The sequence below is a fragment of the Mercenaria mercenaria genome, chromosome 1 (genome assembly GCF_021730395.1).
Source record: "Mercenaria mercenaria strain notata chromosome 1, MADL_Memer_1, whole genome shotgun sequence".
Classification (NCBI taxonomy): domain Eukaryota; kingdom Metazoa; phylum Mollusca; class Bivalvia; order Venerida; family Veneridae; genus Mercenaria; species Mercenaria mercenaria.
The window spans coordinates 106,837,412-106,864,512 of NC_069361.1; the positions used below are offsets into that span (position 1 = coordinate 106,837,412).

Below are 27,101 nucleotides of genomic sequence, written 5' to 3' on the forward strand. Positions count from 1 at the left end.
AAGTCAACTTTTCTCATAAACTATTAAAGCTATTGCTTTAAAACTTGCAACAGTTTTTCACCATCATAAGTGGACACTGTACATCAAGAAACATAACTCTATCCTGCTTTTTGCAAGAATGATGGCCCTTTTTAGACTTAGAAAATCATGGGTAGGACAATATTTCTATTACACAAAAAAAATCAGATGAGCGTCAGCACCCGCAAGGCGGTGCTCTTGTTGTACTTAATATTGTATTTGATCGTAAGATTTAATTTAACAGTGTACATTTTGAGACTACACTGAAAAATAAAGCATCTGTTAGACCATGATTAAAAATTACTGTGAGACAGGATATTGTTTAACCATTTTTAAGACAAATTGATGTTTTCCCATAAATATGTCTGTTTTTATACACTTAATGCAAGCAATACTTAAAAGATGCCATGGCATCATTAATATTCAAAGAAAGTTTGTAAATTTTATCGATTGACAAAAACAAATTTTAAAATATCATTGACATTGGACTGCTGACAGCTTTCATAAGTTGTAGTTGTGTGTAAATTTTAATAGAGAATATGAAAAAAAAAACATTTAAGACTTGGTCTTCATTTTGCTTCGTTTTGTTACAAAAATATTTCTGTATATTCAAATTTGCTGTTTCTGTACTTTTAAGGAGTTCAAGACCAGACTTTCAGACACACAGACGTTACCCATCTGGAGGAGGTAAGATTTTGAGTTATAACGTTATACACAGTCTGGGTTTCAATATGGTTTAATAGTCATAATCAATACATTTTATACTATTTTGATACAGACATGTCATTGTTATGTGAAAGAAATTTATTCACCTTTTGGGGATAGCATTCTAGTCTCTAAAAAAATTTGTTAAAAGTGTATGTTGTGAAATTTTGCATTATGTAGAAACATAAATACTAGCATGCTGGCAATAAGTGTCAGATTTTGCCTTTGTGACCAGTGCAGACTAAGATGAGTTGGCACAGATGTGTAGGCTGAACATGGTCTGCACTGTTCACTATGCAGTCAGTAAATTTTCTTACCAGAATGTAAATGGTAAACTATGATTATGTCTCCCCCATATTGGTTTTGCCTTTGCCGTCCGTCTGTCCGTCCGTCTGCAGTAAGCTTGTCTGGCTTTCACAGGTCAAACCGCTGGCCGGATTTTGATGAAACATCTCAGGAGTGATCAGTACCAACCCTAGTTGCGCATATCGCTGACACATTCCGCTTCGCTGCACAAAATGGCCGCCTGAGCTAAAAATAGAAAAATCTTGTCTGGCTTTCACAGGTCTAACTGCCGGCTGGATTTCAACAAAAATATACAGGAGTAATCAGTACCAACCCTAGTTGTGCATATCCCCGGCACGTTCCGCTTTGCTGCACAAAATGGCCGCCAGAGCTAAAAATAGCAAAATCTTGTCCGACTTTCACAGGTCAAACTGCTGCCTGGATTTCAACGAAACTTCATAGAAGTGATCAGTACCAACCCTAGTTGTGCATGTCACTGGCATGTTTTGCTTCGCTGCACAAAATGGCCACCAGAGCTAAAAATAGAAAAATCTTGTCCGGCTTTCGCAGGTCAAACTGCTGGCTGGATTTCAACAAAACTTCACAGGAGTGATCAGTACCAACCGTAGTTGTGCATATCTTTGGCACTTTCCGCTTCACTGCACAAAGTAGCCGCCAGAGCTAAAAATAGAAAAATATTGTCTGGCTTTCACAGGTCAAACTGCTGGCTGGATTTCTAAGAAACTTCACAGAAATGATCAGCACAACCATAGTTGTGCATATCGCTGGCACGTTCTGCTTCGCTGCACAAAATGGCTGCAGAGCTCAAAATAAAAAAATCTTGTCTGGCTTTCACAGGTCAAACTTTTGATGAAACTTCACAGGAGTGATCAATACCAAGCCTAGTTGTGCATATCGCCAATACGTTCTGCTTCGCTGCACAAAATGGCCACCAGAGCTAAAGGTTTACATAGGGGGGAGACATATGTTTTTGTGACAAAACACCTTCTAGTTTATTTCTTAACTTAGTCTTTTTAGAATAACAAAATTTTCAAATAATTGAGGTATCAAAGCAGGTTAAAATGCATCAAAATATGAATGATTTGCATATATTTCTAGCAAACATACTGCAGCCAGTATATTGTAAGCAACAGTGGACCATAGTTCAATAATTTGTTTAATTTGTTACAAATTTTTGTTGTTGTTTTGTTGCTCAGGGTTTGAATCTATTTGAATTGTCTCAGGTTATACTGTGAAATCATTAATATTCGTGGGGGACTAATTTTCGTGGATTTCGTGGTTGAGTCAATCCACGAAATTTAATCCCAATGAACAAGTAAAATTCCCATTCATTTTATGTTCAAAAGTTGAAATCCACGAATTCTTATCCCCACGAAATTGCCGTTTTGACCAAAACCACGAAATTTCATGCCCACGAAATTAAATGATTTTACAGTACTTGTTACAAACTTACCTGTAAAGTTATTTGGCTATATTATTGATACCAAAATCTAATTAAGCCTCCATTGATTATTGCACAGTTTCATAATATATTTTTCATTGTTAAAAGTAAGAAGTATACATTTGTCAGAAACCGTTTTTCATAAACAACTTTCCTTGTCAACAATTATGTATTTTTTTTAATGTGATGCCATTTTGTTGAACTTTCCAAAACTAGAAAAAGTTATACATAGATTAATTTTTCATACATCTGACTTATGAATTGAAATAAATATTGGTGCAAGTTTCAGTTACACATGTCCAATAGCTTTCATTTTGGCTATTTAAAAATAAAGCTAAATATTTTTTTATTGATTTTCTTCAGTACTGCCTAAATGCATTACAGAAATCTTATTGGAATGGAGTTTGGGTATTTTGAATGTATGTATTTTTTGTAACTTCAGCTCCTGCTCCCTATGCTGCACCACAGGTACAACAGCAGGAACCAGTGACTCAGCCTCCCCAGCCACCTCAACCCCCTCAACCTCCAGCTCCTCCCGCAGCACCTCCAGCCCCGCCAGCGGCTCCTCCTGCACCACCCGCTCCACCTGCAGCACCAGCTGCTCCTCCAGCACCGCCTGCACCAGGGGCACCACCTGCACCGCCTCCGCCAGCTGTAGGGGGTGGAGCTCCACCTGCACCTCCACTGCCACCAGTTGGAGGAAGCAGTCCCAGTGAAGAGGGAGGTGCTGCACCACAAGGATTGGCTGCAGCATTACAGGCTGCCAAACTGAAGAAAACAAAAAAGCCTGAGGTAAGACTGTTGTTAAGTCGGAGTGATGACCAATTTAAAATCACAGTAAATATTTTTGGTGAAAATTTTGGTATGTGTGGCATATATAAAACCTCTAATTTTGCATATTTTAATTGTCAACATTATTGCTGGTCATGTTACATTATATGTTATGCAATATTTCAGAACACGAGCGAAAACCATGTTACAAGGTTGTGAGAAACTAATTCTGTAATCTTGAAATAGAAAATACAAAAATGTATTATATTTGGAAAACTAATTCAGTCTGAGTATGTATGGCATTTTGACCATTTGAATTAAAACTGAATGTACAGATATTTTCTATTTACATTAAAAGACAGAGGGAGAACCTGGGGCTGCTTCAAACACAAGTAACAAACCTCCTATAGGAGGTGGACCAATGGACCATATGAATGAGTTACAGAGGAAAATTGCGTTACGAGCAACCAAAGCTACACAGGAGGTAAATATATACTCTAAAAAACCTACCGGTATATATGAGTCTTATGTTAACCTGTTTCAAATTTATATTGACTTCATGGTATATATAACGCTCTTGATAGACAATATAAACATAGGAATGGTATCACATATTATGGGACACCCTGTATAATACATTGACCTTCCTCAACTTAACTGTATAGCATTCTTATATGAAAGACTCTGAATATAAACTAGTGGAAACAAAGGGGAAAATCTGCCCCTGCTAACCTAAAAATCTGAATTCACCCCTAGTTGTGTCTTGAGATTTTTTCCTTTAAACATATCAAAATCTTTCTGCTGAAGATATTTTTGTCTTTAATTGATTCTGATGATTTAAGATAGCAATTAAACATCTGTTACAAGGAATGACATTTTATTTTTTAACTGTGACTGGAAACTTGATTGATCTCACATTTCATTTCATTGTTAATGTTATTGGTAGCAGCTGTTGTATCAACGTGAAAGATGAGTTTCCCTTCACTCTTGAAGAAAACAAGATAAACTTGAAGATTTTATTATTTGTATACACTAATTTACAACATACACCTAGTCTAAGAAGATTTAATTACTTATATTTAATAAATTTATTAGATATTAGTAAGATTTTATTATAAGTCAAGCTTATCCTTGTAGATACATCACATGAAAACCTATCAGCCATGCTTTCAACTTCCATGTTAGGAAGCCATTCAACTGTCTTGCGAAAGATTTATGGTCGGCTTGGATGTGTCTTGTATAGCGCATAGAGATGCATCCAGAGAGTGGGGGTGTGGGTGGGGGGTTCCTCAGCTACAGAAGCTGGAGATTTTTTTCTCAAAGTTCTACAGTTTACAAATCATGATACTGGTAACTTCCTTAGCATTTTGGCTATATAAAGGGTTTAAAACAAGATGATGATGGGTATATCGGGGGTTACCACATGGCTACGCATACCCTATACATTGAAGTGAAATTAAGAAATCGTTGGGAGCTTTAAAATTTGGATAATAACAGATTATTAATATTAATTGATTTTGTCAATAGACATGACTATTTGAGAGCAAGTCTTGTATTTTCGTATACTTTCTTCCTTTTATGGAAAAGGTTTTAAATCTAAAGCTTAATTTTATAAATTTATTAAATATAACTTAAAAGGGAAGGCACTCTTGTTTCCATTTACCAACATGCATCCTCAGTTATGTTGTGTTTTAGGACACCTCACCAAGAAATGTGAGTCCATCGCCCACGCCAGTCCAAAATCGGGATGCCGTGCCAGGAGCAAGCAGACCTTGGGAAAAACCCTCTAACGGGAATAAACTTACAAATGGAACAGGCTCGCCAAAGTTAGCTAGAAGGTATAGTTGATACTGTGTTTGTTAGTACCGTGTTCATAGGAAATGAGCTTTAGATGTATATGTGTGTGTATGACAAGATTTTCAAAAGTTTTGCATAAATTAAAGGCTTACAATTTCATATATGCTGCATAAGGGAAATATGTAAAAGAAACTGATTTGGTTTTAATCTCTGAAAAGAAGTGTTATTCAGTTAAATGTCCCTTTTATATTCTACTCGGGGCTTTTTTTTAACTTGCCTGTGTCAGAAGGACCATGGTCAACTTTGGTAATTATGTGGCATCTGCCCCTATGTCAAAGAATTAAGCAGCTTCTTTACCCTAAGCCATATTATTGAATTTAAAAAATATGACTAGAGTCATCTTCTGAGGATAGATGTTCAAAATTATACTAATGATGGCCGATACTGTATGGACCAAGGGGCAGGATCTTTTCAGTGCAATAAATATTTTGCATTAAATAACATTTCTCTGTTATATGACATGTTCTCAGGGTTCGAATTTAGCCAGATTTTCTACCTGCATTTTTTCGCAAGTGGTATTTTTTTTAACTTGCTAAATGAAAAAACAACTTGCATTTTCCGCGACTTGTCACTTTACTACAACATTAACACAAACATCAACGTGACGAGTCAAGCCAATCGTATCTGCGCTATGTAAATAGTAACTATCTATAGAACTATTACTGCTAGTAGTTTAGTTATGTATATCAAATGTTGCTTTGTGTAATTTGTTGCTACATCATGTGCATTTAAATGTTATTTATTTATAGGTATTTGTCCTTTCTTTCTTTCGAAACCCATTGCATATTGTTTTATAAACCTGTCAGTAGTGTAGCTACCCAGTAGGCTGAAATATATCCCGAACATTTGTTTGTCATTGAATAAAATCATTATTTGGAGTTCAGATTCGAACTCTCTTATTAGATCATAAGGGGGCAGCCTGAGTGATATAATAATATGCATCTAAATGACAAACAGTGATTTTACTAGTTTTCTGTCAGTTTCTTTTCCAGCGCGTTGTAATGCCATGTGACGCTATGACATAATAACTGTGACATCAGGAAAATGAATTGAGCCGTGCCATGAGAAAACCAACATAGTGGCTTTGCGACCAGCATGGATCCAGACCAGCCTGCGCATCCGCGCAGTCTGGTCAGGCTCCATGCTGTTCGCTTTTAAAGCCTATTGGAATTGGAGAAACTGTTAGCAAACAGCATGGATCCTGACCAGACTGCGCGGATGCGCAGATCTGGTCTGGATCCATGCTGGTCGCAAAGCCACTATGTTGGTTTTCTCATGGCGCGACTCAATTGTTGCATAATAACACACAATTTTCAGCCTTCTTTGTTTAATAGGAAAAGAAATCGAGTCCTTTCTTTACCTTGATGATGACTCAGATATTTTCAGCAGTAATTAGTTATTGCATGAATCAAATCAGTGTATTTTTTAATTTTTTTTTTTTTGCCAGTTTATTTACTTTTTTAACTTTGCATGGTTTAGATTTTCTTTACTGTACAGGAAAACATGAAAAGAGTTTATATACAAAAACAAGTAGAAACACAAAATAGTTCATTGCATTTTGAAAAATAAGTTTATATGAATTCTGCACACATTTGTATTTAGTAAAGATTCTGAAGCTGCCAAAAAATGGTGGTAAGTTTAAATGAATGCTTTACTCTAAGTCTTTATATACTATAATGTTCAAATTTTCTAGCTATTAAATTTAAATGGTACAGAGTTAGACCAGTAACATTTTTTCAGAGTTATCTCTTTTAACTAAAATTCTGTTTAAGTAAGAAATGTTTTGCTTGAATTTACTATAGGAGAGATCGCCGTGATGTCGCACATTAACACCTGTTTATCTGGTGTTGGGCAAAACAAATGTTTTTACATAGTTTGTGTATGGGATCAGAATTTTTAATTTTTGATAACTTTTCTGCTAATTTATGGATTTTAAAAATTCGAAAAGTTTTGAAATGGTTACAATTCTCATATTTTCTTGTGTAAATATCTTTTTAAAATGAAAAACCATTTTAAATGACATATGATTTTAATAACGGCGTAACGATGCTCCAAACTTTAGAAAAAACACTGTAAGTTAAGCGTTCATAATTAATCCATTTTATTTCAAAATAATAATTAGAAGTAATCAATAAATTGTTTGTTTTATGTCCTTTCCATTGATCAAAAAATTATTGATATCATTTGTGTTTTAAGAAAGTTTAAGCCGTTAGAAAAACATGGACGCTCGGCATCTGCTTACCCAACCTTTGTCTTATCAGTTCTTAAAATAGAAAATACATCAGATTTATATACAAACACGATCTCTCCTATAGAGGTATGCGGTAGCTTTTAAAGTAAAAATTGACAAATAACATAAATTTCAAAGTCGTGTTTTTAGCTCACCTGTCACAAAGTGACAAGGTGAGCTTTTGTGATCACGCGGTGTCCGTGCGTCTGTCCGTGCGTCCATAAACTTTTGCTTGTGACCTCTCTAGAGGCCATATTTCTCAATGGATCTTCATGAAAATTGGCCAGAATGTTCATCTTGATGATATCTAGGTCAAGTTCGAAACTGGGTCACGTGAGGTTAAAAACTTGGTCAGTAGATCTAAAAATAGAAAAACGTTGTGACCTCTCTAGAGGCCATATTTTTCATCAGATCTTCATGAATATTGGTCAGAATGTTCACCTTGATGATATCTAGGTCAAGTTCGAAACTGGGTCATGTGGGGTCAAAAACTAGGTCAGTAGATCTAAAAATAGAAAAACCTTGTGACCTCTCTAGAGGCCATATTTCTGAATGGATCTTCATGAAAATTGGTCAGAATGTTCACCTTGATGATATCTAGGTCAAGTTCGAAACTGGGTCACGTGCGGTCAAAAACTAGGTCAGTAGGTCTAAAAATAGGAAAACCTTGTGACCTCTCTAGAGGCGATATTTTTCAATGGATCTTCATGAAAGTTGGTCAGAGTGTTTACCTTGAAGATATCTAGGTCAAGTTCGAAACTGGGTCACGTGGGGTTAAAAACTAGGTCAGTAGATCTAAAAATAGAAAAACGTTGTGACCTCTCTAGAGGCCATATTTTTCATGAGATCTTCATGAATATTGGTCAGAATGTTCACCTTGATGATATCTAAGTCAAGTTCGAAACTGGGTCATGTGCGGTCAAAAACTATGTCAGTAGGTCTAAAAATAGAAAAAACCTTGTGACCTCTCTAGAGGCCATATTTCTCAACGGATCTTCATGAAAATTGGTGAGAATGTTCAGCTTGATGATATCTAGGTCAGGTTCGTAACTGGGTCATGTGCGGTCAAAAACTAGGTCAGTAGATCAAAAAATAGAAAAACCTTGTGACCTCTCTAGAGGCCATATTTTTCACGAGATCTTCATGAAAATTGGTGAGAATGTTCACCTTGAGGTCAAGTTTAAAAATGGGTCACGTGCCTTCAAAAACTAGGTCATTAGGTCAAATAATAGAAAAACCTTGTGACCTCTCTAGAGGCCATATTTTTCAATGGATCTTCATGAAAATTGGTCAGAATTTTTTATCTTGATGATATCTAGGTCACATGTGCTCAAAAACTAGGTCACTATGTCAAATAATAGAAATAACGACGTCATACTCAGTTCAACACTGGGTCATGTTGGGATAGGTGAGCGATTCAGGACCATCATGGTCCTCTTGTTATATATCTGTGTTATGCCACATTATGTTGAGGATTTCACATTATATCTACATGTACATCATAGCACATTGCCCGGTCGAATTAAGTAAGTTCCTCTAACATGATTTATCATATGTTTTTAACCATTAGCCTGCTAAATTTCTAAAATGAACTGGTCCATCTTTTAATTTGGGCAGTACCATTAACTGTTAAAAGGGGTGCATACTAAAAAGATACAGACTGAATGTTGAACAGTACAGATCATGATCAGCCTGCATGGATGTGCAGGGTGATCTTGGTCTGCACTGGTTGCAAAGACAGAATCACTTACCGCCAGCAGGCTAAGGGTTAAAGTATTCTTTCATAATCTATGAACATATCGATCCATCTTATTTTTGTTTGTTTTTGAAAAAACATAAATCTCTTATTTCTGTTCACAACTAGCGGTCATCTTTTTACAAGATACTACAGCTTCAGGTTGACCTTATGACCTTTATGTCCCGATAACCCCTGATATTGTATACAGAAAATCCAGTTCAGTCATAACTTTCCCTGGTTTAAATGATGTTCGATTTTAAAGGAAAAAAGGAAAAAATACAAAAAAAAGGTTTTTAGCTTGACTATTCAAGGAATGAAGTAGAGCTATTGCACTTGTCTGTCAGTGTCCTTGTCTGCATTGGCATCTGCGTCTCAGTTTGGTTAAGTTTTTATATGTAAGTTGATGTGTCAGCAATCACCAGTGGTTCACAGACTTGTTTGCTGTGATAATCTGACCTGCATTGCAAGGTTCCACAACTCTATATGTATCCAAAATTTTGCCCATTTTTTGGTTAAGTTTTTGTAAGTGAGCTTGATGTCTCAGTAACCACTTGCGGGAATGGATTGAAGCTTGAGATACTTATTTAATGTGAAGAACTGACATGCAATGCTCAGGTTCCATTACACTGTTATATTTTTATACAAAATTATGCCCCTTTTTGCTGTTGACATGGCTTTTGAATAGTCAAATGTTGCTGTCCTCTGACAGTTCTTATTATAAGCTCCATTTTTGTAGCTACAATTTTAAAAATGTATTTAAAATTCTGCTGTGAAAGGATAAAATGAAAAATAGATGAGGGAAAAATTAAATAGCTACCAGTACTTTTTAAAACAAATTCAATATATTTCCAGCTAGTTTGATGACTTCTTCATTTTTCCTATCACTTGCTAGAAACAGGCATGAGGCATTTTATGCATGGGATATGTATTGCCCTATATCAAGTATGCAGTCATGGTTTACTTTTTCTGTGAAAGAGTGATATTAATATTTTTGTAGAAGGCCAGTACAGTATATTTTATTTTAATCTTTAATTTTTTATTTGTTTTTGGACACAAATTTTCCCCTATAATGAGAGAATATGTCATGTGCTACACCCTGATCCCCAACTCAAAGGTCAAGGTCACACTTAGAGACCAGTATTCAATAGGTTTATTTCCTGTGCATTCCATAACTTTGCCATCCATCAGGGGATTTTAATATTTTTGGGCACAAATATTTCCCAGAATGAGACAACATGTTATGCACAACAGTCAGACCCCTAGCTCAAAGATCAAGGTCACATGAAAGTCAAAGGTCAATAGGGTTTTTTCCCTGTCTGGACCTATAACATATAGCTTATAGAAAATTTGAACATTTACCCAGATATTACATATCAGTTACCACCTCCATCTAAATGAAGCTGTATGGGGGGAGTGCATGTACATTTTTCCAAAAGTATATAGTTTCTTGTTATTTATTTGAATTTAAAAATTGATTATAGTTTTAAATTGAAGGTTTGAGTATCTTATACAATGAAGATGTAAAGAGACTACTGAAGACAATTTTTTCTGTTATCGCTAAATTTAACGTGGATGTATTATTGATTATGCACAAGTAAAATTATTATATGAGCAAAATAAATGAAGAAACAACAGCACAGAAATGATGTATTTAAAATCAAAAGAAAAAGTGAAGATTTGAACATATGTTCACTCATTTCCTTAAATTATTTCTTATTTTAATATTTTATGCTTTTCAATGAAATACTGAAATTTATCAGTGAAATTAAATTGATATTTTCAGTTTCAAACAGTGAATAATTATATCATTTTTATTTTTCATTGGTACAAAACTACATTTGACTGTGAAAGAATATGAGTTATGAATAATAGAAAATTCTGTGGACCACCCTATTCTGCCCCCTCCCCAACTCCCCCCTCCCCCACTTGTATATTTTCAGGATTGCCAGTTTTGTTCAGTATCACCTCTAGTGTTAAATGTTGATTTAATTGATCAGGAGTTTGTATTTTATTGTTTTGTCTCTGGGGGAGACATATTGTTTTTGCCCTGTCCATTCGTTCTTTCGTCACACTTCATTTCTGATCAATAACTGGAGAACCATTTGACCTGGAACCTTCAAACTTCATAGGTTGGCAGGCTTATGGAGTAGATGACCCCTATTGTTTTGGGGTCACTCCATCAAAGGTCAAGGTCACAGGGCCTGAACATGGAAAACCATTTCCGATCAATAACTTGAGAATCACTTTAGCTGGAACATTGAAACTTCATAGGATGATTGGTCATGCAGAGTAGATGACTCCTAAAGATTTTGGGGTCACTCTGTTAAAGGTCTAGGTCACAGGAAGCTGAACATGGAAAACCGTTTGCAATCAATAACTTGAGTGGGATGATTGGACATGCCAAGTACATGATCCCTATTGTAGCCAACATGATCCCTATTGCAGCCAACCATCAGTGTCTCTTTGACTTTTGCTCCTCTCTCCTATTGACTTCTTGCCTATATGACTATGCATTGGGGGAGATATGCGCTTTTCTAAAAAGCATCGTCTAGTTAATATATTAAATACTGAATTAGGGAAGCAAAAAACAAATACGCATTGCATGTACAGTATTTAGGAAAATTACTCTGCTGACATTTTTTGTTGTGTTATTTACAGCTTTTATGAATTTTCCTTTAGACTTTCATGTATTTTCAACATTAGTTATCCCTTTAAAAGTGTGTATAATTAAACTGAAAAAAACATAAATATTTATTTGCAAGGAAATAAGAGACTAGACATTTTATGACTTTTCCAGGAAATGTTGTAATGTTACACTCTGTGAATCAGATGTCAGTGAAAGATGTTTTCAGTGAGTTTAGCGGGTATGGACAGGAGTAATAGTTCAAGGAAGTTTCTGTCAGTTGTCAACAATATACTTAAATAAAGCTTTAGATATACTCTATATTCTTAAAAGATCAAAAAATAAACATAAACATTGTGAAGTCACAACATTTTCCCTTGTAATTTTGTCTCATGGTGCAAGTAAAAGTGTGATAACATTGAAAAGACTTTCAATTAAAAGAAAATTGATTTTTCCAACAGGTAAGATCAAGCAGTCTTGACTACTCAGCATGTGAATATTTGCATCTGCTTTTCAATAGAAACAATTTTATTGATATTATGACAATTAATGCCTTTCTTTTATTTATGAATGCTGATTAAATTTAAAAACTGATGAGATGTAATTGTTTAAACTAATGAACTGAAAAATTCATGTTAGCCTGTGGGTAAAATTATTTTAAGAACTTGAGAAACTCAATGTTTCCCACAATTTAAGAATTGGCACCAGTTTTATTCAATTACTGCAAGAGTTATTGTTGTATTTTTTATTCACAGTTCACCAGCCCTTCACAGGTATAGATGGTGTGCAGTAACTGAAGTAGCGTGAAAATATTGTTTGTTCATGTACCCTTTCACACAAATGCAATAAGCACTTTCCTACTCTTCGTGCAGGATACTAACAAATTGTATTGCTTTAAGGATCTAAAATGCCCCTGTACCTTTGTACCCTGCAAGGTGATATAGATTTGTCCTTGTCGGTCAGTGCATAATATGTATAATTATGTAAAACTCATGACAGGTTATAGAGTAAAATTTGTATATTGTAGAAACTTTCCGAGATAGCCTTCCATGATGTGTACATGTACATAAAAAAGGAAATTTTCAAAGGGATCATTATCCTAAGCATTAATATGGCCTTTTGTTAAAAATATTTAAGTTAAGGTAGTTCTGCACGTTCAGATCAAAATTTTTTCTTTAATGTAGAATTTGATTTAACTTTGATTTTTCAAAACCTCAGAATATACTTAGAAAATTCAGCACATAAAAAAGATGGGGATCGTGTGCTTGATTTTTTGCTAGGCTGATTTGGAAAATTAGGACCTCACACAAGTTTTCCGGATAAATGATGTTACTCCATTACTTCTGGTTTATCAGATGTGCAGAACTACCTTAAAGTTAAATAACACAACAGTGTCAACAAGACATGGGTTCTGTGCTGTACTGTAAAATGCGCAGACCTGTCAGGTATCAACAGACTGTTCCTTTTAGGGGGAAGCATGTGCAATAGACACAGTGATTTTACCTCTGTTGTTTTTCCTGTGTGTAGCATGCAGGTTGTTGAAGAGAAGTAAGCCTTGAATTATTTTTATACTCAGATTTTGAGAGTAAAAGATGAAAGCATGCTGTTAATATGATTAAGATCATGAAGTAGTAACGGTGATAAGAAGTTTACATGTAATTTCATTTTCTCAGATGGCGTTTTGACATTCTCTAACATTATATAAAGCTCATATGAGCACATGGCTTTCAGTACCAGTGGAAAATCCAATCTCTCATTAGGAGAATACATAATCCAATGAAAATTTCCCACTGTCATAAACTGTCCGCTACCTTAACCTTTACCCTGCTAAATTTCTATAATGAACTTGTCCATCTTTCAATTTGGACAGTACCATTAACTGTTAAAAAGGGTGCATACCAAAAAAATACTGGCTGAAGAGCAAACTGTGCAGATCATGATAAGACTGCACAGATGTGCAGGCTGATCATGATCTACACTGGTTACAAAGGCCGAACCAATTGTGTCCAGCATGGTAAGGGTTAAAGCACCATACATTGGCATTGGCTTTAGCCTTGCATGTTTAATGGTGTTGGTATTTAAAGGAGGAAATAGGAGTAGGTGTTGATTTGATATTTATTTGGAATATTTTAACTTCTTTGCATACCATTTACAAGTACAGGAATTTTGCTATTTCTCTTCCTATTTACAAAATATTGATACCACAGCAGCCTTTGGAAAGCTTTAGAAATGTATTAGCTTTGCAAACTTATTAAGGCTTTTCAGCTTTATTTAAATAAAGAAATGGCATATTATATCTTTGTATCACACCTGAATTGCAAATATTTATGTGATTTTTAAGATGTTACAGTAAACTTAAAGGTGCTTGGATTACTTGAACATATATTCTTAAATAAAATATTTCACAGCTGCAGCTGATATTTGAATACTTAGTACATGTGCATTCAATTAAGGCAAACATCTAAATAAGAGATTTTTGCAAAGTTTAGTTTGTCATGTTTTCTGCTGTAAGCTGTTCTTGATGCACTGACGTATGCCGTCTCTCAATTACAGGCGTAATCCATCTCTAACTGGACAAGAACATATAGGAGGAACTACAGAGGCCAGTGCAATCAGTAACAGTGACTTAGAAGCTTTAAAACAAGAAATACTGACAGAAATGAGGAAAGAAATGAATAAAATGAAACAAGAATTATTAGAAGGTATGATTTTTAGCTCATCTGATTTTTTGAAAAAAAATGATGAGTTATTGTCATCACTTGAGCGGTTGTCGGCGTCGGCGTCGGCGTCGGCGTCGGCGTCTGCGTCGGCGTTGCCTGGTTAAGTTTTATGTTTAGGTCAGCTTTTCTCCTAAACTATCAAAGCTATTGCTTTGAAACTTGGAATACTTGTTCACCATCATAAGCTGACCCTGTATAGCAAGAAACATAACTCCATCTTGCTTTTTGCAAGATTTATGGCCCCTTTTGTACTTTGAAAATATCAGATTTCTTGGTTAAGTTTTATGTTTAGGTCAACTTTTCTCCTAAACTATCAAAGCTATTGCTTTGAAACTTGGAATACTTGTTCACCATCATAAGCAGACCCTGTACGTCAAGAATCATAACTCCATCTTGCTTTTTGCAAGATTTATTGCCCCTTTTGGACTTAGAAAATCAGTTTTCTTGGTTAAGTTTTATGTTTAGGTCAGCTTTTATCCTAAACTATCAAAGCTATTGCTTTAAAACTTGCAACACTTGTTTACCATCATAAGTTGACCCTGTATAGCAAGAAACATAACTCCGTCCTGCTTTTTGCAAGATTTATGGCCCCTTTTTGACTTAGAAAATATCAGATTTCTTGGTTAAGTTTTATGTTTAGGTCAACTTTTTCTCTTAAACTATCAAAGCTATTGCTTTGAAACTTGCAACACTTGTTCACCATCATAAGCTGACCCTGTACAGCAAGCAACATAACTCCATCCTGCTTTTTGCAATAATTATTGCCCCTTTTGGACTTAGAAAATCATTTTCTTGGTTGAGTATTATGTTTAAGTCAACTTTTCTCATAAACTATTAAAGCTATTGCTTTAAAACTTGCAACAGTTTTTCACCATCATAAGTGGACACTGTACATCAAGAAACATAACTCTATCCTGCTTTTTGCAAGAATGATGGCCCTTTTTAGACTTAGAAAATCATGGGTAGGACAATATTTCTATTACACAAAAAAAATCAGATGAGCGTCAGCATCCGCAAGGCGGTGCTCTTGTTTTAAAAGAAATAATGAAATATAATAAACTTCTTTAAGTGATTAACACAATGTCATGGTGACATACACTGTTCTAAGTCAGGTGTCCTAGTTTGATAGAAATAATAACAAATTGGGCTCTTCCTTTACAAGTAAATGCTGGGTTAGAAAGTTTTCAAGTGCAAAATTCTGCTTTGACTTTGATAACATACTAGTATATGGACAAAGTTTCTGATTGTGGCTAGAAAAAGAGCTTAAAGAACAGTGAGATTGCTACTAAGATAACCCTTTTGAAGGTTGTCAGCAGGTAACTTGGTTTCCAATCAATAAGTAGAGAACACTGTTGCCTACACTTAGTCTGGCTACAGACTAGATAATCATTTTTATTTTATCTTTTTAAATTTTTCTCATGTATTTTGACCAGTCTTTCTTGGCTCTGATTATCCAATGTTTTGAGAAGAAAAGGGACATAATTATAAAAAATTTGAATAGCCTCAGGAGTTACCTCCTGTGAACAAAACATGGGGTCTGAACACAGACTAGCCTACACTCATCAAGCATCAAGGGATGATTAAGTGTGGTCAGTAGAATCTGATCATTTCGGTGGTCAACAGTTGAAAGGCCAATATTAAAGCTGAAAACAGCTTCTGTTCAATAGCTTGAAAAGGCTTGGGCTTACAGAGCTCAAACTTATAGGATTTTTGACTGTAGTGAGTAAATGACATTTTTAGCTTGACTATTCGAAGAAAAAGTAGAGCTATCCAACTCACCACGGCATCGGCATCGGCGTCACACCTTGGTTAAGTTTTTCATACCAGTCCACTTTTTGACTAAGTCTTTTGAGATAAAGCTTTGAAACTTTCAACACTTGTTTACCATCACCATGTCCAGTTTTAGGCAAGTGTGCATAACTCCATCGAGGATTTTGCTGAAATATGGCCCCTTTTAACTTAGAAAACTTAGTTAAGTTTTTCGTACCAGGTCACATTTTGTGTAAAGTGTTTGACATATGGCTTTGAAACTTTTATCACTTGTTTATTATAACAGTCTCTATCTGTAGGCAAGAGAACATAACTCTGTCAAGTATTTTGGCAGAATTATGGCCCTTTTTGGACTTGGAAATTGGTACAATTTTTGTACAAGTCCATGTTTTGTCAAAACTATTTGACATGTGGCTTTGAAAGTTTGAACAATTGTTTATCATCATGATTTATATTTGTAGGCAAGAGTACATAACTCTGTCAACTATTTTGGCTGAATTATGGCCCTTTTTGGACTTTGAAATTTGTTCAGTTTTCGTACAAGTCCATGTTTTGTCAAAACTATTTGACATATTGCTTTGAAACTTTGAACACTTGGTTATCATCTTGATTTCCATCTGTAGGTAAGAGTACATAACTCTGTCAACTATTTTGGCTTAATTATGGCCCTATTTGGACTTGGAAATTGGTTCAGTTTTCATATAACTCAACTTTTTGTTTAAGCTATTTGACCTGTGGCTTTGAAATTTTTAACACTTGTTTATCATCATAGTTCCCATCTGTAGGCAAAAGTACATAACTCTGTCAACTATTTTGGCTTAATTATGGCCCTTTTTAGCTTGGAATCTGTTAAGTTTTTCGTACTAGTGTGTATTTTGCCTAAGTATTTGTCATATGACTTTGAAACTTTGACCACATTTTTACCTTCATAGTCTACTTACCTAGGACAAGGACTTTAGCTCAGTTATGGCCCTTGTTTGGACAAAGAAATTAGTTAGTTTTTGCATACCATTCAATATTTTGTCTATTAGCTGTTTGATATATGGCTTTCAAACTTTGAACACTTGCTTACCAACATGGTCACACATTGCCATATAGTGCAAGACCCAACCAAATCCACAAATGCAGGTACATTGTTTGTTATCTGTTCCTTTTCTTTTGTCTGAAAATCTCGGGTAATATTTTGACCCTATACTTCTATCAATGCTTGGAATAGTCAAGCGCGCTGTCAGCAGACAGCTCTTGTTTGTATAAGGGTTATGTTGATCAAAGGCCAAGGTCACAGTTACCCTAAGACTGAAAATGGTTTTGGGTTAATAACTGAAAGAATGCTGTGGTCTTGGACTGTCAAACCTCATATGATATTTATCTTTGGTTTTGGGGATCAGAAGTTCAAATGTCAAGGTCATCAATATGAAACCCCTATTCTTTGAAGGGCAGTAAGTCAAAAGTGAAAGTCACAGTAACTATCATACTAAAATTTATTTCTAATCAATAGCTTCAGAAATCTGGGGGATACCTAGTATGAAAGCCAGTGGTAAAAAGACAACTCATGTTGTATTAGGGGTTAAGTGGTTAAAGGTCAAGGTCATTGTGACCTTGTGACTCTTAATGGTTTATGATATTTAACTGTTAAAGGCTTAGGCCTATTTCTATTAAACTTAGTATGATAGTCTGTTTTCAGTAAATGACCCTGATAAGATCAAGCATACTTAATAGAGAAAATTTTACACGAATCATCAGGGTATATGTGTTTTACAGACAGCTCTTATTACAAAGCCTTCATAGTCGAGCAACAGCAATATTAACATTCGTCAAGCAACAGCAATATTATCATTAGAAATGTAGTATTGACTGATCCTAATTCATTACTCCTTCACCTGACTAACTTTACTTTTCACTTTTTTCAGCAATACGAGACTCTGCGAGATAGGAATCTTTAAGAATAGTACGATAGACTTCCACATGATTGTAGCATTTCACATGGGAACATGTTTATCCTTGGAAGATACTGACTGTGCAGCTGAGATCTTTTCTACACAGTGCAGTTTGAACAAAGAGATCAGAAGTCTTCCAAATGATGGTGAAATTCAAAATTCACCAATCAAATTACAGATTGCTTTCTTTTTAGCCAATCAGAATTATATCATATCAGAAGCTGATGTTAACTGGTGCAAAGTATTAAAATATATTATTTAATATAAGATGATTATGTAAATTATTTTGTGTGCATGAGTTATGTGCACTTTATTTTTGCTCATTTTTTTATGCACCAAGTTTTTAGTTACCTTGAATAGTTGCTACATTAAGATTGATATTGAGAAAGCATTGAGGGCCTTTATTATGTAGTGATTTTTCAAATTAAAACCTAAAATTATAAATTAGACATTAAACATTATCTGTTGTAAATAAATGAAAGTCATTAATTTCATAATGAAATTATTTAATGTTGACCAAATATGATATATAGCATAATCACAAATTGCGATAGGTTTTTAGCTCGACTATTCGAAGAATAAGTAGAGCTATCCTACTCACCACGGCGTCGGCGTCGGCGTCACACCTTGGTTAAGTTTTTCGTACCAGTCCACATTTTGACAAAGTCTTTTGAGATAAAGCTTTGAAACTTTCAACACTTGTTTACCATCATCATGGCCAGTTATAGGCAAGAGCACATAACTCCATCAAGGATTTTGGCTGAATTATGGCCCCTTTTGACTTAGAAATCATGGTTAAGTTTTTCGTACCAGTTCATATTTTGACAAAGTCTTTTGAGATAAAGCTTTTAAACTTTCAACACTTGTTTACCATCACCATGTCCAGTTATAGGCAAGAGTAGATAACTCCATCAAGGATTTTGGCTGAATTATGGCCCCTTTCGACTTAGAAATCATGGTTAAGTTTTTCGTACCAGTTCATATTTTGACAAAGTCTTTTAAGATAAAGCTTTGAAACTTTCAACACTTGTTTACCATCACCATGTCCAGTTATAGGCAAGAGCACATAACTCCATCAAGGATTTTGGCTGAATTATGGCCCCTTTTGACTTAGAAATCTGGGTTAATATTTCGTACCAGTTCATATTTTGACAAAGTCTTTTGAGATAAAGCTTTGAAACTTTCAACACTTGTTTACCATCACCATGTCCAGTTATAGGCAAGAGCACATAACTCCATCAAAGATTTTGGCTGAATTATGGCCCCTTTCGACTTAGAAATCATGGTTAAGTTTTTCGTACCAGTTCATATTTTGACAAAGTCTTTTGAGATAAAGCTTTGAAACTTTCAACACTTGTTTACCATCACCATGTCCAGTTATAGGCAAGAGTACATAACTCCATCAAGGATTTTGGCTGAATTATATGGCCCCTTTTGACTTAGAAATCTTGGTTAAGTTTTTCGTACCAGTTCATATTTTTTGTAAAGCTTTGACATATGGCTTTGAAACTTTTATCACTTGTTTAGTATAATAGTCTCTATCTGTAGGAAAGAGAACATATTAACTCTGTCATCTATTTTGGCTGAATTATGGCCCTTTTTGGACTTTGAAATTGGTTCTGTTTTCATACAAGTCCATGTTTTGTCAAAACTATTTGACATATGGCTTTTAAACTTTGAACACTTGCTTATCATTATGATTTACATCTGTAGCAAGAGTACATAACTATTTTGACTGAATTATGGCCCTTTTTGGACTTTGAAATTGGCTCATATATTGCCATTTGGTGCAAGACATCAAAAGTAATACAGGAACATTGTTTGTCTAATCTATTTATTTCTTTTGTCTGAATATCCGTGGAAATATTTTGACCCCATTCTTCAATCAATTCTTCGAATAGTCGAGCGCGCTGTCATCAGACAGCTCTTGTTCTTCTATTGGGAAAGTCAGTGTCATTTTTAGATAATTATTGCTACATGTAATTTACAGACCTTTATAATTAGCAACTTTCATAGTGTACTTTTAAAACGTTTTTCTCTTTAGAAATAATACTTGGGTGCTTTTGATAGTGTAACTGTTTGAAGAGCTTAATGTATCCTCTGAGTTATGAAAAATCAACTTTGAATATTCACAAGAAGAAAAGAATAATGAATGATTTATTCAGCTTAGTACAATTACTTAAAACCATTGAGTTTTTAGCATTTAAATTGTTTTTTATATGATATTTTGACACAGAAATAAAATAGTAATACAATTCTTTATTGCATGGAGTACTTTGTTTTTCAGATATTGTGTTTCTGTTAGTTTACTATCACTTTTGATCTCTAATAAATGTGCTAAAAATAGAATATATGCAGTATTTACAAGTTAACGGTTTTTATGATAAGATATAAATACTGTTACAGCCCTGATGGCAAAGACTATGATTTTGATATGAGAATAAAAAGTCTTCACAAGTGCACGGCGAGACAGGATATACCAGTAATAGAAATCTGTTACAACTAATTGCAATAAAAAAGAAAACAAGCTGCAACAGTCTTTTTTACGAAGCTTTCTCAAAATACTTCCTGGGAATGGATGCTTGAAATGTACTCCTTAGAAAAGGACACAATATAGACTTCATGGATGCATTGTCATTTTTTTTTAAAAAATCCTATAGAGAGTACATTTCGTTAACGTCACATAACAGTCTGTTGTATGACTTATATTTATTTCAAATACTGGCAGTTTAAGATTTCGACTGAATGTCAGTTTTTGTTTTTTGCTCACTTGTATGTTTATCTTTTTTAAAAATGAACTGTTACAATTTTCTATGGTATAATTTTCATTATATCATTTTCTTTATACCTTTTTTGTTTATGTTTATCCTCTTACATGAATTGCCATACTATTTTTACATCATTTGTGGTAAAGTTATCATTTTCAGTCATTTATTTCTAGGTATGTAAGTGCTTGTTATACAGATGTGCAATTCTATGTATGTGTAGATTTTGTTTTGCTGACATAGGGATAGAAAAAACTTGGATTTTTTTTAAAACAAAATGGTAATTCGTATGTGGTTAACAATGAAAATATTAATCGTAAAAGAATTCAGTTTCCTTAGGACAAGAATTCATTGCTATAATTTAAAGATAACACAGATTGGACACATCCTTGTTTACTGGCATTTAATTTCATGCTGATGCAACTAGCAAATCCACAAAAGTATTCTCCAACAATAATAATAATTTCAAGGTGTTCAGACTAGTAAAGAAGAATTTGAATGAGATATAATTTCTGTTTCATTCTGTTAAGTGTATATATTCTCAAAGTAAATGTGTATTATTATCTACATTTTCTTTCTCAACTTTCTTTTGAATTCTGTTTAATATTTTCTTTTTCTTTACCATTTTCTACACAGCCATTTGTCTTTAACATGTCCAGGTGTGATTTCTTGTAGCCTGTCCAGGCATGGGATGTCTTGTAGCCTGTCCAGGCATGGGATGTCTTGTAGCCTGTCTAGGCATGGGATGTCTTGTAGCCTGTCCAGGCATGGGATGTTTTTCAGTCTTTCAGATAACCAAAGCAGATGCAATTTTATTTACTAGGAAAGCTCAATTAGTTGTTCTTTTCATGCTATTACAGAAAAATATGTAATTATGTCACATTGAACAAATGGCAGTGAGTTCTTTAGTTTCGACTATATACATGTGAAGACTTGCAAGCAGCCATGGTCACAAGTTTTTCTGTGTAATTATATTATGAAACGCATCTTTTTCTCTATACATGCACATATACCAGCTTGCTTACACCCTGGGTAAAGGCATTTCCCTTTTAACCATAAGCCAGAACCAAGAAATATGCTTATAATGTAGAATTAGACATAAAAAAGTCCATGAAGTTGTAAGTAATTAGCTCGAATATACATAGAATTATGCCCCTTTTTTCCACTTAACAGTGTTTGGTTAAGTTTTTGTATGTAAGCTGGTATCTCAGTATCCACTTATAGGAATGAATTGAAACTTCACACACTTGTTCTCTGTCATGATTTGACATGTACTGTGCAGGTCCCATAACTCTACTTTGCTTTTTTTTTTCAAAATTATGCCCCTTTTTCAACTTAGCTGATAAGCACTGTGCAGGTTTCATAACACTGTTTTGCATTTTTACAAAATTATGCCCCTTTTTCGACTTTTGTATTCATTCAATTGACAAGGCAGTTGAATAGTGGAGCGTTGCTGCCCTCCGACAGCTCTTGTTTTATGGAAGTGGTAACTTGCTCAGTAAAGCTATAAAAGCCTTTAAAATTGTATGAAAGAACCTACATTTGAAACCATTTTGCAACAGTCGAAAATTTTAGCTATTCATAGATGTGGATGACCATGTGTATAATTATGTGTAATAGTTTACCTCACATTAACATACATGCCTTTTGATTGTTTCATCTTCATTCTACTTGTTTGAAGGTCTGTATGGCTTGTTAAGGATTCAACATAATGCTCATGTCTAATTTCAAAAACTCTACAAGGATTTTTGTCATTGTGTCATTTTACCCATAATACACATATTATGTTGCACAGTTGCATGCCAAAACAATAGCTAAGCTGAGGCACATTGCTTGTGTGAAAATAATAGTATGTCGGCTGAGGCACTTCAAGGCAACTGTTACAGTTTGTTTCTAAGAATCTGTAAAATACAAACTATGTGGTCCCTTTTCATTGCTATTTCCTATTTGGCTACAACCCTACAAATCAAATTCTACTCTTTTTTTTCTTTCTGAACAGCAACAATATTGTTATCCATATTTTTTGAAATTTCCTTTTGATGATTAACACTTGTGTTAGGATATTTGATGTTTTTAGTGAAATATCACTATCATTTTACTTCCTCTATCTAGCTATGCTCAACAATTTTATATTCAAGCTTTGTTATCATTAAAATACTGATGATGAGTAAAACATTATCAAAAATAGAAAGTCAAAGAAGTTTTTTTTTTCTCCTTTCTATTAAAGTACATAAGTTTTGTGTTGAATCCTTGACAAATATCATATACAGTTTCAGTTGTACATAACTAGCTGCTATTTTGTTCAACCTTTTAAAAAGGTTTTATAGTGTTTTTTTTTTCTTTGGTAGTTCAAATCGCAGCTGCTATAGAATTTTCCTTACTGCAAAAATGATGTCATGTTGAAAACAGATACATTTTCCTTTTGTTAGCATTTATGTATAGATATTTTCATTTATTTCATAGCTTTGTTAATAGCTAATCCATTCATTGGTCACTTGTTTTGTTGCTTTATTTTGCCTAGACTTTTAAATACACTGTTTTCGTAGAAAAAGTAATATTGGCAGAGAAAGGTCACTGACATCAGTTTATATCAGGATGTAAAAAAAACAACTTTGGGTTAAATTGACATTGCCGTGTGTTAAAAAACAGTTTTTATCTCTAAGTGAATCATTTGAAAACTTAATATGCATATTAAATAACCAAACTAATTTTGTAAATAGGAATGTTGTAAATGATATTTAAGAGTTAGAAATAGTTATTGGCATATTTAGCCCACCATCCTCACATGGTGGGCTATTCAAATCACTCTGTGTCCGTGGTTCGTCCGTCCGTCCGTCATTCCGTCCGTTAACAATTTCTCGTTATCGCATCTCCTCAGAAACTACTGGGCGGATTTGACCAAACTTTGTCAGAATGATGTATTGGTACCCTAGTTGTGTCCCCATAAAAATCAGACTAGAGTTATGGCCCTTTGTTTATTTTGATTTCTAATATAATTTTATATCCAGTGGCCCTCCAAGTAGTTAATTGGTTTTTTATAGCCTTACCTGTAGAAGGGTCATAAAGTCTGCAGACACTAATGAGATAATGATTCAAGTTGTCCATTATTTTCCTATTACAACTCAGCAGTGAATGGACTACCCTAGTAGATTGATAATTAATTTGTTTAGTACTGAAATTTCTGGGTATAATTATTAGATATAATATAATTTTATGTGCATTCTTTGTTTCCATAATAAGAAAAAAATAAGAATTGCATATAACTCATTAATGATGTCATCTCTCTTGTTTAGGGTATGGGTTTAATTATTAGTTATAAAATAAATAATTATATGTGCATTCTCTGTTTCTGTAATAAGAAAAAAAAAATGCACATAACTCATTAATGGTGTCATCTCTTTTGTTAACTTTTGTACTGAGTTACTTCCCTTTAAATTCCAAGAATTAGTCTTTTTTTAGAAATTCTATTTTTAGATTTTCAATATTTTAGGCATTTTTCTAACTTTCTTATTATAAGTCCTATGTAAAAAGTAAATATATTTTTCTGTCGTCACATGTGTCTGTAAGACACTTTTTTGTATTTATTTTTAGTGTATCTCTGATATGAGAGATTTTTATATTAGTCTTGAAATTTGGAACATTCAAAAATGGCTAAATGGTGGGCGCCAAGATCACTCTGTGATCTCTTGTTACAAAATAAGCTAAACATCTGTAAATGAACCTTGTTTTCTGACTAGTAGTTGGAGATTATAGTTCCCATTTCAAATATGAATCTATTTATGCTGATGAATACAAATTTTAAAATAATATCAGATTAAAAAAACCCCAGCTGAAACTGAATTCTCTTTTTGAGCACATCTTTAGATTTATATGTAATGCAGGATGATAAATAAGACGGAGGGCTGTGGGATTCCCTTAATGTTTGAGGACCAGTCTGTATAAAGGAAAAGAACTATTACATAAAAAAGAAAAATTAAAAACCTGCCAACTTCTTGCCCCATTTCACGAAAACACTTGTTTGTTAATTGACTTAAGTACGTTAATTTAAGAAAAGTAAAAACTTAAGCAAATTAACATACTTTAGTCAATTAACATACAATAATGTACTTGAGTATTTTCGTGAAATTGGTGCCTGTACTTTCTGTTTATGTTCACCAGCATTATTGACCATCTTGAAAAAGTAAATTGTACCCCTTTACTCCATAGATACGCATTTTAACGCATCTATGCATTACTCCATAGATACTCCTTTTAACGCATCTATGCATTACTCCATAGATACGCATTTTATCGCATTCTACTACACTGATAGTTTAAATGCAAAATACCAATAAAATATATTGGCAATGAAGCCCACAAAAGCATATTTGTGAAGTTTAAACTGTTAATAAAAGATCAGTTTCAGAAAATCTTGTGGTTATAATTGTAATTTATTGATAATTATCACTTTTAATTCAGGTGGCATTTTCTGAAAATCACACTGACTTTATATATATTAGGACAGCTATTGATGGATGGAAAAGTACATAGGTGACCCAAAAACAAGTTATTATTTGCATTCTATCATTCAACTATGGCAAATTATGTAAAAATGAGACATAAGATTGGTGTAATAAAAGGTGTGGTTACCATAACAACCATTAAAATCCATAGATCACTTGTCAACATATGGAATTTATGCTAATTGACCTGGACCCCTTGGAAGTGTGTTTATTGTGCACAGCTGTCAAAACAAAGCAATTAGGGTGTTGTTTGCATCATTATTTATGATGTGGATCAACAAATTTTATAGAAAGTGTCTTTGATCAGTGCTTCTTATCAAAACATTATGTAATTAATTAATTTTATGATCTATGAAGTTCTGTAAGTTTGGTAGGGTGTAGATTTTAATGATTATAATTAAATGGGTTTGCTTATTTTGAAAATCACTTAATACAGACCTTTCTAGTCTTTCATTTACCTTCAATTAATAAAATTGTGCATTTGTAACAGTAAAAATATTTCTTTTCTGTTGTATCACATGCATAAAACAGCTAAATTATAATAATATTCTAAAGTCTTAGGTTTGTAGCTTTCTATTGTGAAAAATATTTATCACAAAATTATGAAAATTATACCATCAGAAAGGAAATTTAATTCTAAAAATAAATTATGTTGGATGCTAAATGGTTAAAACAAGTATTCATAAACTAATTTTGATCTGAGTAACACAGGTATAAATTTTGCATTTTTCTCCAATAACCTGTATGGAGATAGTGTACAGATAATGCAACTGAGTGTATTGGGTATCAATAATCAATACTATTGTATCTGTATGGAGTAAAGGGGTACTTCACCATAGGTGTCAGTTTGCAAGATTTAGCCCAGTGTGATATTCTGATACATGTTATGCTATGTTTATGTTTAATGTTTTGTCTGTTGATTAGGATTGTACTGATAAATCACAGGGTCAGTGAATCAAAAATGGCTTATAAAAATTCTGACCATTGAAGAATTTTTTTTAATCGCAACAGTGCCCAGTCAGAATTGCCTTTAGATGCCATTTTGCTGCAGAACGGTTCAGTTATACCTTGAATGGAGCATTTTATGACAGAGAAATTTTTTTGTAAGGTATTATACTTATAATTACATAATTGTGCACATGAAGGTGCCCCTGTATAAATGAAGTAGAGTATACCCTAACTTTGTTTTTTTTTATAGGAGGAAAAATTCTTCATTATGCGTTAGCGCCTTTAAATTTATGTTTTATGGCATAATTTGCTCAGTGTTTGTAGCATTCCTTTTTGTGTTCAGTAACTTTATATATACAGTATTCATCTGTACAATGACCCATTTTATGTGTAAATGTGCTAAGGCCATGGTAAGTGTGTACTGTCTTTTCATTTATGTTTTACTTACAAAACAAATTACAGTTAATACCTGGATTTTTCTCATCAGATTCTCAAGATATAAGTTTACATTGTCCTAAATATACGCTGTATGTCTTAGTCTTCAGTGGTAGGACCTGGATCTTGATTGAATTTAAACATACTTTTAATCATTTCAAATTTCAAGGCCTAAAACTTTTTTCAGAAAATTGACACGAAATTTTTGAACAAAAATAATTTGAGTTCAAATAATTTTATTATCAGGTCTTGTCTATCTGGACTTAATAATTGAATGATACACAGGGCCTTATCAGGTCTATGATAGTCTAATTGGCAAGTAAACATACATACCA

At 33.8% G+C, this 27,101-nt stretch overlaps 1 protein-coding gene across 7 annotated transcripts in view; it reads left to right on the forward strand.

Annotated features, from left to right (window-relative positions):
- Nucleotides 1-24,742, forward strand: part of LOC123527502 (vasodilator-stimulated phosphoprotein-like) — a 61,740-nt gene extending 36,998 nt beyond the window's left edge. For 2 of the 7 annotated variants that reach the window (XM_045306992.2, XM_053519923.1), the window contains exons 5-12: nucleotides 656-705; nucleotides 2,913-3,262; nucleotides 3,600-3,725; nucleotides 4,937-5,079; nucleotides 6,701-6,730; nucleotides 8,834-8,854; nucleotides 14,243-14,391; nucleotides 18,090-24,742. In XM_045306992.2, coding sequence (XP_045162927.2) covers nucleotides 656-705; nucleotides 2,913-3,262; nucleotides 3,600-3,725; nucleotides 4,937-5,079; nucleotides 6,701-6,730; nucleotides 8,834-8,854; nucleotides 14,243-14,391; nucleotides 18,090-18,112 — 892 coding nt within the window. In that variant the 3' untranslated portion in view covers nucleotides 18,113-24,742. The other 5 variants (XM_053519930.1, XM_053519940.1, XM_053519941.1 and 2 more) reach the window with 5 other exon arrangements.
- Nucleotides 24,743-27,101: the final 2,359 nt, after the last annotated feature.